Source organism: Podarcis cretensis (assembly GCF_951804945.1).
Source record: "Podarcis cretensis genome assembly, chromosome: 2".
Lineage (NCBI taxonomy): Eukaryota > Metazoa > Chordata > Lepidosauria > Squamata > Lacertidae > Podarcis > Podarcis cretensis.
The window spans coordinates 68,833,227-68,845,331 of NC_137171.1; the positions used below are offsets into that span (position 1 = coordinate 68,833,227).

The 12,105-nt window shown below is 45.5% G+C and overlaps 2 protein-coding genes across 5 annotated transcripts in view; both read left to right on the forward strand.

The window, feature by feature from the left end:
• Positions 1-12,105, forward strand: part of SIMC1 (SUMO interacting motifs containing 1) — a 289,791-nt gene that overhangs the window by 224,954 nt on the left and 52,732 nt on the right. The gene's annotated exons all lie outside the window — the stretch shown is intronic.
• CPLX2 (complexin 2) overlaps positions 1-12,105 on the forward strand; it is a 135,304-nt gene that overhangs the window by 112,472 nt on the left and 10,727 nt on the right. For all 4 annotated transcript variants that reach the window (XM_079968345.1, XM_079968346.1, XM_079968347.1 and 1 more), the window contains 2 exons: positions 4,766-4,880; positions 11,541-11,716. In XM_079968345.1, the coding sequence (XP_079824471.1) occupies positions 4,850-4,880; positions 11,541-11,716 (207 nt within the window). In that variant the 5' untranslated portion in view covers positions 4,766-4,849. The remainder of the gene's footprint in view (positions 1-4,765; positions 4,881-11,540; positions 11,717-12,105) is intronic.

A 12,105-nucleotide genomic window follows, 5' to 3' on the forward strand; every position in this document is an offset into this window, starting at 1 on the left:
TAATAAAAAAAGATTTTTTTAAAAAAGAAATTAGATGTAGTATTAAGATTTGGCAGTGGTGCAGGAATATTGCTATTAGTTTTCAGGTTTCTAAAAAAAAGTTTTTTTAAGGCAGAGGCACTACATCTGAGATTTGCATGGGAGCCCCACTATCTGTCTCTTAAGAGAGGCCTGTGCCTTGATTCTCTATGTGTGTGGACAGGCTGCAGTGACTCAGTGGTGAGAGGGAAACACTTTGTACATGTTCAGAGATACATTTCCTTGCATGTATAATACTACTTGTGCCTTTTCCTTTAAAGAAGAGGCACAGCCTCAGGTTTGTGCTGGTAGTATTAAATGGGTCCACTTAAGTAAGTCGAATGTAAGTTGTCTGATATAGAGTCAGAGCTCTCATCCCTCCAGCTCAGCATCACCTTCCCTGACTGGCAGTGTCCACCCAGTGTTCCAGACTGGAGTGTTTCCCAACCCTTCCTAGTAATTTCATGAATTGAACCTGGGACCTTCTGCATGCAGAGCATGTGCTATTGGCCCTACCTCGATGTTTAGCAGGCCCAGCAAGGGTGGGAAAGGCTAAAGCTCAGTGGTCGAATCCATGCTGTGCCCAGGTTGGGCATATTTTGTTGGCCAGTGCCAATTGATGTCAATAATACTGAGCTAGATAGGCCAGCGGTCTGACTCAGTATAAGGCAACTGCCTGTGTTCCTTTGTACTTACAGCACTGGCGAGAATGAATATGCCAAGAGCTGTAATCCTATGCTATTATTACTTTGGAGTAATTTCATGGTACTTATTTCCAAGTAAGCATACATATGATTTAGGATTAGTCTTTGGCCAGTACACTTATCTGGAAGCCGACTCCTGCTGCAGCCACTTCCAGTTGTACGCATCAGGCTGGGGGCGGGGGGGGGTGTTACAAAACACACTGGTATAGAAGACTTTTTCACATTACAACATGCACACGTCCTCGTATATGAGTATGGGGCATTGTTTAACCTCACCTTTGATCTCATAAATCAGTTAGTAAAGAGGGGGAAGCAGAAACTGGAGGCTCCTGATCTGTGACACAAGCTCAGTTACTGCCTTTCCAGGCTGCACTCCCTGCTAACCTGCATCCTGCAGTTCCTCTTGCATCAAGTAGAATCCTCAGATTATGCATGCAGCAGGAGTCTTCTGCAAACTGTGAAGCATCTTAAACTTGGCTACAGAAGTACAGTGAGCAGCTCGCTGGTGTTGCTGTTCAACCTTTTGGGGTTTTGTTTTTAAGGAATCTGGCTTTTAAGTGAAAGTAAAGGGAAATGTGCAAAGGAACAAAGAGGTTAGTGTATTGTCATCTGCCTGCGTCTGTAGTAAAAATACATTTAAAATTGCCTCCCTTCAGCTAGTAAATTTACATCTGCAGCTATTTTAAAAGACTACTATGTAGGCGGGATATTTCCAATGGCATGTGCAACTATATTAGGAACCACATGAGACTAAGCCATTTAGCAATATAAAGTGTTTTAGCAGTTTAACCCAGGTTGTAATTCTTGTCTGTTTTCAGTAGAAGGGTGGACAGGTATCTACACAAGATGCTTTAGGTTTAGGATATCCTGCTAGGTGAGCTAGCTGACCTAAGGGTAAATCCCAAAATTCCCCATCCCATTCAGGCCTATTAAAGCAAATTAGAATTTGGACATTGACTCAAGTGGGAAGTGGATTCTTTCCAGCTCTAGAGACAGTCAATATTCAACTCCGCCAGAGGCTAACTTCTAAAACAGAAGATTTCAGAGCCCACATGTATCTGAGTGCCACATCAATTGACCAGGAGTCCTTTCCCTTGATTCCAGATGCGTGTGGGTTTATTGAGGTTGCTCAGTGGTGAAAAAGAGACACACACTCTGCACATGTTTAAATGCAGAGTCTTGCAGGCATTTTCCTATGTGAGATTCTGGAACTGAAGACAGATCTGGAGATGAATTTTGTTTCCCATTAAGACAGGGATGGGGGACCTACGGCCCTCCAGATGCTATTGGACTCCAGTACCCATCAGCTCTAGCCAGCATAGCCTATAGTTGTGGGGAGGGGAGGTGTAGTCCAGCAAGGGTCACAAGCTTCTGACCCTTGGATTAAGCCCCAAATATAAGCTTCTGTGTGGAGGTTTTGGATTTAAAAGACATCTGTATCAACTCAGAACTACTAATGCACAGTTAATTAACTCGACCTGAGTTTTGGCTCAGTCAGAACATCCTTTGAGTCCTCAATACTAGATGACTAATGACATGAACTGCTTCCACTGAAAACGTGCCACTAAGAGGTGGCAGGAAATCTTTGCCTGTGGTGTTAGGTTTACGATGACTGATTTCTACAAACCTGCATGTTGTCACTTGATGCTGCAGCTGCTGAGTGAAAGGCACACAGGCACAAACCAGCCCTTAGATTTGTTCTGCCCCAGAAGCAGAAGCATGGGAAGGTGCACCTGCTTTACTTCTGTCTATGGTCTAAACCACTCTTGGGCTTGCTGATCGGAAGGTTGGTGGTTCAAATCCATGCGATGGGGTGAGCTCCCTTTGCTCTGCCCCAGCTTCTGCCAGCCTAGCAGTTCGAAAGCATACCAGTGCAAGGAAATAAATAGGTACCACTGTGGTGGGAAGGTAAACGGCATTTCTGTACGCTCTGGCTTCCGTCACGCTGTCCCATTGTGCCAGAAGCAGTTTAGTCATTCTGGCCACATGACCCAGAAAGCTGTCTGTGGACAAACGCTGGCTTCCTCGACCTGAAGCGAGATGAGTGCTGCACCCCACAGTGGCCTTTGACTGGACTTTACCATTTACCATGCTGAAATGCAGCTATGATGCTTCCTATTAGAGAGAAGGGCATACTCATTATATTTTTGTTTGCAGCTATGGCACTGGTCCAAACAAAAGCCAGTTACAGCACATTCCTGTACAGTTCTGTTTAGAAGTGCATCCCACTGAACTGAGTTGGGCTTACTCCTAGGAAAGTGAGCATAGACCTGCTCTCTTGGGCAAGGTACATATTGCTCCCTACCCCCTGCATTTTATATACTTTGCTTGCCTGTTTCAAATTTTGTGCATTTTCTGTTTCTTCTCCTGGAACTATAAGCACCAGTTTTTATTTTTCCTAAAACTTTGCACAACTGTGCCCATTAAATAAATTAGGTGCAGTGCACTGGAAAAAGTGTGCTCCAAAGCAGGGGAGGGGGCGGTATCTTAAGATTGGGTTATGAAATATCTGCGTTCTATAAGCATGAAGCCACTGACTTAAACCAAGTCTTCTGAGGAATGATGGAGGAAGATGGAGCAAGCTTGCTTTCTCCTGTTCCTGGGGGTAGGACCTGAACCAATGGCTTCAAGTTACAAGAAAGGAGATTCCGACTAAACACCAGGAAGAACTTTCTGACAGCAAGAGCTGCCAGGCAGTGGAACAGACTCCCACAAGACATGATGGACTCTCCTTCCTTGGACATTTTTAAGCAGAGGTTGGATGGCCACCTGTCATGAACGCTTTAGTTGAGTTTCCTGCATTGCAGGGGGCTGAACCAGGTGGTCTCCCAGGTCCCTTCCCACCTTAACTCAGTTATATGGTTCTGTGATAGAGTGGTGGCCACTGGCTTAGTTGCCTTTGCATAGGATTAAATGAATCCACAGAGGACAGCGCTGCTCAGTGGCTGCAGTAGTCCGATATCTAAGAATTGGACTTGCTAATTTTACACTGTCAATTCAGATGCTAGTAGATTCAGGACATCAGAGTCAGGTGAGATCAAAGAAAAGTACTTCTTCACACAATGCACAGTCTGGGCAATTAATTGATTAATTTAACTCACACAACACACAATTGGCATTCACTACCACTAGATATAGTGACAGCACATGACTGATAGAGCTCTAAAATGGGATTCATTAGAGTAGATCTATCAGTGGCTTTTAACCCTAACAGATAAATGGCAGTATGTAGCTGAATGGCAGGTTTGGAATTCGGGGGCAAGTGTGACGAATGTGATTGCTGTCACGCCCTGCTTGATTACCACTGTGGGAAAAGGGGTTGCTTGGCTAGATGGATGCTTGGTCTTACCACGAAGTGCTTTTCTTGTGTATTCTGATGCCATTTTCCCTCTACACAGACAGCACTTCAAAGCCGCTTACAACCAACAATAACGGGAAACAGAGGACAATATTATCAAAAGTATACATTGAAATTGCTAAAGGTCTATGCAATCCCATGTTTATTGACCTCTGATTCTGTTTAGATGTATCTCTGATTGTTGAATTTGGAGAACTTGCATCCGATCAAGCTATCTCAATCAGGCTCTGCTTGCAAGCTTTCCTGGAGTTTCTGGCTGGTCACTGTTGGTGACAGAAGGCTGGACTAGATGGACCTTTGGCCTAAGTGATGTTCTTAATGTTTCACTTTTAATACACAAATCAAGCTAATGGTTGTCTTGGTGGTGTTTTCTTTTTCTTTTTTATGGCTGCCTTCAGTGTTAGAGAGAGAGAGAGAGAGAGAGAGAGAGAGAGAGAGAGAAAAGCAGAATTTTTAAAAAAATACTTTAATATGTCATAAAAACAAGGCTAAAACCTGGCATGGAATTTGTCTCTCTGGACTGATGTGTATTTCACACACACACAAATAATTAATGTATGTTTTGTGTTCTGCATTGGGCTAACTGTTCCTCCATACGCAAAGTGGAGAGACAGATAAGTCCATTGCCTGGCTGGGATTGTTTTACTCAGTCATACTCACCTGATTTCCCCCCTTTCCTTTCCAGGTAGCACCTGACCCAAAGATTCCCACTAGCAACACTGAATGAGAATTCCACCATTGCCTAGAGCTCACTAATTCAGTTGGCAATATGGATTTCGTGATGAAGCAGGCCCTAGGGGGTAAGTCTTCCCTTCCTACTCTCAGCATCCATTCTAAGCCCCATTCCATTATGCTCTTGCTAGTGGACCTCTAGTTTGAGGCAGATTATTTGGGAGGGGTGAATGTGGTTTACAGGAGAGCTCACTTCTCAATGTGTTTACATATACTCAAACCAGTTTTGCCTCTGGTAAACAGGGTTTTTCAGGTCTCTGCTCAGAAGGGAATAGGACCTTTCAAGGTCCCTTCCGATTCTAGCATTCTGTCTATGATTCTGTATCCTGTGCTGATAAGCAATGCTCAACTCTGGTTGCTAAGTTATGCTAAACAGTTTAGGTGTGCTGAGAGTGCATGGATGACTCTAAAGGCCCCCTTTAGCCCCACAATCCTTGCTGTGTAGACACCAGAATCTGTTTGTGTACAGATTGTTCTGTTTGTGTAGCGATCAATCAGAGCTTTATATAGAAGGAGCAGCAAATGTTCCCATTTTGTGCATTCCCAAATATTTACTGAGCTCTTCTTACCAAGAAACTTTGCTAAGGAGTCTACTGCCTGGAAGTTCAGAAGCTTCAAGCAGTGCTTATTAAAACAAGGCACTTGTGGGGAGATAGGCCGGCTGAGCATGCAGGCTAAAAATCTTGTTACCCAATGCTCACTTCCTCCCTGTCAAGCACAGGGAGCCATTCCCTCCTGGACAGTCAACCAGGCAGGCAGCTGTGCACAGCGTTTCTCTGCTTGCTACTCCCTTTGCTGCAACCTGTCCTCTCATTGCTTACCTCTGCTGTCAGAGCACATCAAATCTCACTCCACCTCCACTGTATTCCTTTCTGCAAAAGAGAGAGAGAGAGAAAGAAAGAGAAAGAGAAAGAAGAGTGACAGGTGTCCCACCAGGGAAGGAAAACATTCTCTCAGCTCACAACCCAAATACCTGTCACCTTTCACTCACTGACTTTCTCGTTGGGGCTGTTTCCTCTGTCTTCCACAATCGCCTAGCTCATTAGACCAGGTTCTGACTCCCAGGAGGTGCAAACCAGAAACTCACGGGTAGACCAGCAAAGCTCTCTTCTCCAGTATATCCTGACTAGAGGGAAATGCAACCAGATCCTTAAAAGGTAGAAACTGCAACAAAATATTGCAGCATGGAATGCTTCTGCTCTGGTTTCTGGCCACACTGTCCCATTCCACACACACACACACACACACACACACACACACACACACAGAGTGTTTTCCTCCACATTCACCCCAAACCCGAACAGTACGTCAGCATTCTGTGCCCACTGAGCATGCTCAGTCCTCATTGGGCTTAGAAATTCTTTCTGATTACTCCCCTATCTGTTTTCTTTGTACTTCTGCAAATATTGTAGTACCTCCAAGTCTGCTGACACCTCCTTTTTGTGCATGAATTGTGCTGCTTTGGCTGCATAAAGAGCCCTACTTAGAGTATGTTATATACATATAGATACTGTATAGATACAAATGTGTGTGTGTATGATTATTCTGAGTGTATCTTTGGGAGCCCCTTTTTTTATCCAGAGCAGCTTCACTGCAGCTCCAGGGAGTGCAGCATCACCTTTTCTGTCATTTCTGCAAATCATAAGGATTGTAAACATTTTTTAAAAAATGGCAAACCTCGGCATTGCTAACTCCACTCACAGGCCATAAGTAGTGACAGTGTCCAGTTCATCTCCTTCTCCATCATTCTAAATGTGTGGAACTTGGTTGCAGCTCCTCAGAAGTAACAGGCACTCTGCACTTGTTCAAAGGCACTCTCACCAGTTCCGACAGTTTTACACAAAGTGGTATGAGAGCTACACCCTAGAAAAACTCTGGATCAGTGCCCTTCCTGGGGTGGGCAGCTGACTTTGGCAGTTTGTCATCTCAGTTATCACCCTCTCTGGAGCTTTGCTATGCTTGAATCTTTGCTGTGATCCTTTGCTCCCTCTGAGGAACGTAGAGAGATGCCTTCTGCTGAGTTAGACCAAAGGTCCACCCAGCTACAGTGGCTGACATTGGGTCTTTGGGGTTTCAGGCCGGGGACATTCCCAGCCCTTCCTGGAGATGGTGGGCCTTGAACCTGGAGACCCCCTGCATGCAAAGCAGATGCTCTGCCACTTAGCTATGGCCCTTCCCATTCTGGGTCCTGAATGACAGAGCCAGCATCAGAGGTTGGCATGGTCAAGCACTGGCACTCAGAAGGACCAATATCCACCAGAGCTACTCCCATTGAAGCTCCTGGGTGGCATTCCTGCTGATCCCACCACTGCATTGGGAACCCCACTTTTTGCTGCTACACTTTGCCATTTCCACTCAGCTCCCCGCTGGATAGATCCTCAGCTGGTGAGAGCAATGCTTTGGAGTGGGAGTCAAACTGGTGCTCAGCTCTGGTGCACAATGGCCAACAACCATCCTTGATGGCTCAAAATGCAGCACTCATTGTTGACATCAAGCACTGCATCTCGAGCAACCTAAGATATCGGGCAGCTGGCACAGATCAAGCAAGGATAACCCCTGCTTCCTCTACCACACATGGTTGCCACATCCAGGCCCAGGGGGAAGGAAGGGAATAAATGGCAGTGGCGGCACCTGCTGCAGCAGCAAGTGGTAAGGAATACCCACTGGGGACAGCAGCCATCAGCAGCGCTATGCCAATGGCCCACGAAAGACTGGCACCAGCCCTGCTGAATGACAAACTGGATCTAGTAGAGAGCCTAGCCTGACACTCCTCCAGGCACATCCTATAACAGAACTGCTTTTATTTTTCTTCTCCGTGCCTTTGCAGCCAACAGGACACAGTGCCAGCACCATTGGTTTCCCATTTGTATTTTAAAAGAAGGCTAGGGAAAATGCCTGCCTGCTGTACATCATGCCTTCATCTCCTGGCTACAAGTGACCAAGACACAACAACCTGCTTTTACCCAGAGCACTCAAACAGGGCCATTGCCATGTGCAGGTTCCCTCCCTTCCCCAAGCAGCAACCAGCCACTCTACTACTTCTGGCTGTGCGAAGGGCTTGGCTGGTTTGGGCAAAGTGGAAATGAGTCACAGAAGTAAAGAAGGAGGGAGATGGAGCTCAGGAAGATGAAAGACCCTGAAGTCTCCTGGGGGCCTGGGGAGCCAAGGCTGGTTTGTAACTCTAAATTGCTGACAAACAGCAATGGGAAATGTTGCTGTCTAGCTCTTAGCTGAGCTGCTCAGCGTTGCACAGCACATGCCAAGCCTCACAGCTCCATTGCACAGATGTGCAAAGGCTTGGGGAAGAGGGAGCAGCTCCACCCCATGGTAGAGAATGCTCACAGCATCTGATTCAGAAGACGCGTGCTATGGACCTGCTACTTCAGGAAGGGCTTGTAAGGAAAGCCGGGACTGGTAAATCCATAGCCAACATCTATTCAGGAACAACTGGTTCACAAAGCTGTCCAAATGCCCTGCTTGATCTGCATCAAAAGCTTTCTGGCTCTGTCCTTAGGAGCCAAAATATAGCTGATTCTGTCGTTAAGGAGGGGGAAAGGTGGCAACCTTAGGTGGTGGATTTTCAGCACCATTTCTCAGTATGTATCTTTTTCTCACAGAGAAAAGCACTAGTTTGTTAATTGATAATTGGGAATGCCATGTGAACTGCTGCTCCACAACATGCACCACAAGAATTGGTTGGCTAGTGTCCATGGCATAACTGGTGACAAGAGACACACTCTAGCCTCGGGCGTCGGGAGGAATTTTTCAGGGAGGGTGGGGGGCTGCAAATACTCCAAATAAACAAACATTGCCTGTACATTTTGCCTCATATCACAGGTTATGCAAATGCCAGAAACGTACTTACAAAAAAGAAAAGAAAAGAAACCTTTTTATTGAAATTTTTACAGTAGATGAAAGTAAAAAGAAAAAAAGAGAAAAGGAAAGGAAAGGAAAAGAGGGGGGGAAAGAAACAAAAGAAAACAGAGGATAACAACAATAATGAAATAACATTAAAATGTAATTAGAGTTACAAAACTACGTAACATATATGTAAATATACCACAAAAGAGAAACCTGTGAATCTGGGGATCATGGTTTATTGGGAGGGAGCACTTCCCTGCCCCTGAGACACCCAAAACTTTAGCCTGTACCACTTTGTAATTTTACAGAAAGTTAATTCATTGCTTATTCAGTGCTTAGCAGCTGGGTGTCCCCACTATGTCATTTCAGGAGGAGTGTTTATGTAGCTTTTGAAAACTGGGGATGGAGGATGGAGAGAGAGTGAGTGAGAGGGAGAGAAGTAAAACATTAAACAAGGTATCCTTCTCTGTATAGCAGCTAACAGACCCATAATATTTAGTACTCCCTCTATTTTCACTCCCTCTTTCTAGTACTGGAGCTCATAGCTTCTGTTTTTAAAACACAAAGTTGCCAATGGGTGCACATAATGGCCTTTGCTACAATCATTCCTGCAGCAAGGGTGATCCCTTCCTGTGTTCCACCTCCATAGCACTACAGTTAAGGGAGAACAAAGATCTGGGATTCATCCTCTGTCTGAGAGGACCCTTAGTACAAGTTAGTTACATTTGAGCTCCCTCTAGAGATCTGTCAAGGAAATATGCTAGTAGCTGTTCAGTTAGCTAACATACAAGTCTCTGGCAGAGTGAAAGCCTCCTCCTGACATTTTCTTTTAGAAGTCCACCTCCTTAAGATAAATGTAAACATTGGTCTTATATCCACATTCTTGTTGCACCCCTGAAAAAAAAGCCCTTTAAATACTACGTTAAAGGAATGCCCAGCTTATTTCAGCTCCCACTCAATCATCAGATTTCACATTGTCCAGAGACAGTACAGGCAGCAGCCAAAAATTAAACAAGAGGGAGCTATTAATTGCTGTATCTATGCTACTCTGTCTTCCCCATTACTATCAGACATCAGCAAAGGTCTTGACTGGGAGCTGCGGAGAGCAGTTTAGAACTTGCTGCCTGCAGGCTTTGCCACCTGATTCAGACTAAATCTTGCTGTGACCCAGCATGGAGTGGGTCATTGGTCCTGTAGGGCCACCATGCCCAAATAGCTAGAATTTTGACCTTCTGCTGTCAGCCAGTGAGAATCATACTGGGCCTGGAGCCCTTGCTATGCTGAGGCATTTCATCTGGGATAGAGAACTGTCAAATTTCTGGCCCTGAGATCATCTAACAGATTTAGCTACTTTGCAAAGCAGATGGAGAGGCTGGTGGCTGCTTTGCATTGCCCAAGGAACTCCATCCATCAAGCCATCCTCCCGTTCCCTTCAAAAGGTGTAGTCAGAACTCCCAGGAAGAGATGGCTTATCTTTCCTTAACCCTTTTGCCTCTTCCCAGTCTTCTATTCCTAAAAAGAGGGATCAAAGACAAAACAGACCATGAAATATATGACTGAACTTGGACATGGAGGGAGGGTCATAGCGACAAGTGGACTGCAGCCACTGGAAAGTTATGTGGCTGCACACCTTCTCTCTGATGATTAGAGGGTAGGGTGAGAATTGGGGCAAACAACATTTGTGGCCATCAAGAGTTCAAAGGGATGCTTTAAAACCACAGCATATCATGTCCTGGTCCAAGCTGGAGCCTGCAGGGTTGTCCTGGCCATGCACAGCAAGGATCCAAGAGAGGCTGCAAGTAGGACCATGGACAGCTCACTGCTGCAGGTGATGGCAGTGATGGGAGCAAGTCAAGCCAAACCACACCACAGCTTGGACACTTTGTTCCTGCAATTGTTTGGAGCCAACTCTCAACTTAAGGGCCAAGCTGCATATGAGGCATACTAAGCACATCACCTGGAAGCACACGAGAGTTTTAAAAAAAATAATTAGTGAGAGGGATTTTCATCAGGACTGTAGCATGTGGGGATGGGAGGTTTAACCCTTTCCCACCCAGTCATGAACCTGATGAAAAGTATCCTCACTCCCATCCTACAACAGTCTTTGACAGGGCAATTGCTTCAGAGGCTCTGTCCTTTAACCTAGTCTACCCATTCTCCATGTCACCAGGCCCCTTCTCTGAAATTGGGGAGGGGTCTGTGTCTGTGTCTCTGGCTATGGTATATCAAGAGTTAAGTTGGAAGCGATTTAGGACGAAGGTATGCTTGAGTGGTCACACTGCATTGGCTCTTGAGCTGTACTTACATTGCTGGAGTGAAACAAATGCATGGTATTTACCAGACTCCCAGAACCATGCTGGTAACATTTGGATGAGCAGAAGAGGTGGCTCTCGGGGGAAGTCTCTACATAGCTGCTTTAGACACCCCAGAACTGTGGTGATTATGTAGGAGTTTCCCATATGATCTGCTATTCCCAACTGTTCTCAGCTGATCACAACAAGCCCTGTGCCTACAGAAAAATGAGTCCAGTAATCCTCATTGGACACCAGGGAACGAAGTCTGGATTCCCAGGTACATTCTGTCTATGATAGGCTCTCACTCCCTATCCTGAACATCATCTGAGATTGAGGACAGTGGGGTGATCTGAAATTGTTAACGCCACACCCAGAGATGGCATACCCAGCTCAGTTCCTATGAACTCATGCTGACCCTGAGTATGCAATAAATTATTCCAACTTCAGTTTTTGAGGTTCGGGTGAGTGGGGAAGAGCCTACACTGCGTGAGAGCATGGTTGTGTGAGAAATAATAGCTGAAAAGGAACAAGCTGTGCTCAGGAGTCACTGTGGTTTCCTAACATCACTTGCAGGGGCCACCAAGGACATGGGTAAAATGCTGGGAGGCGAAGAGGAGAAAGACCCCGATGCCCAGAAGAAGGAAGAAGAACGACAAGAAGCCCTGCGGCAGCAAGAGGAAGAGCGCAAGGCAAAACATGCCCGCATGGAGGCGGAACGGGAAAAGGTCCGACAGCAAATCCGTGATAAGGTGCGTAACACACACACACACACACACTGGCTAGAAGGGAAAGGCCATATTACGTATGTATGTATTCATTTATCTACAGCATTTATACCCCACCCTTTAGCCAAAAAAAGATTCTCAGGGCAGCTTACAAACGCTAACGATCTAAAAAAAGATATTACATGGGAGGAAGGAGTAAAGAGCAAGCGCAGTCACAAGTGCTTCAAGTTACAGCCTATATCCATGACACTTCTGGTAGAAGTGGCTCACCATGTGACTCACTACCACACTAGCTTCCAGTGGGTTAACATGACTAAGGGTTATTTATGCAACCCCAAGAATCTTGCCCTAGTGGCATCCTCCCCTTCCTGCTTACTTTTTTTTTTAAAAAAAAATAATCTTTATTACTTTTC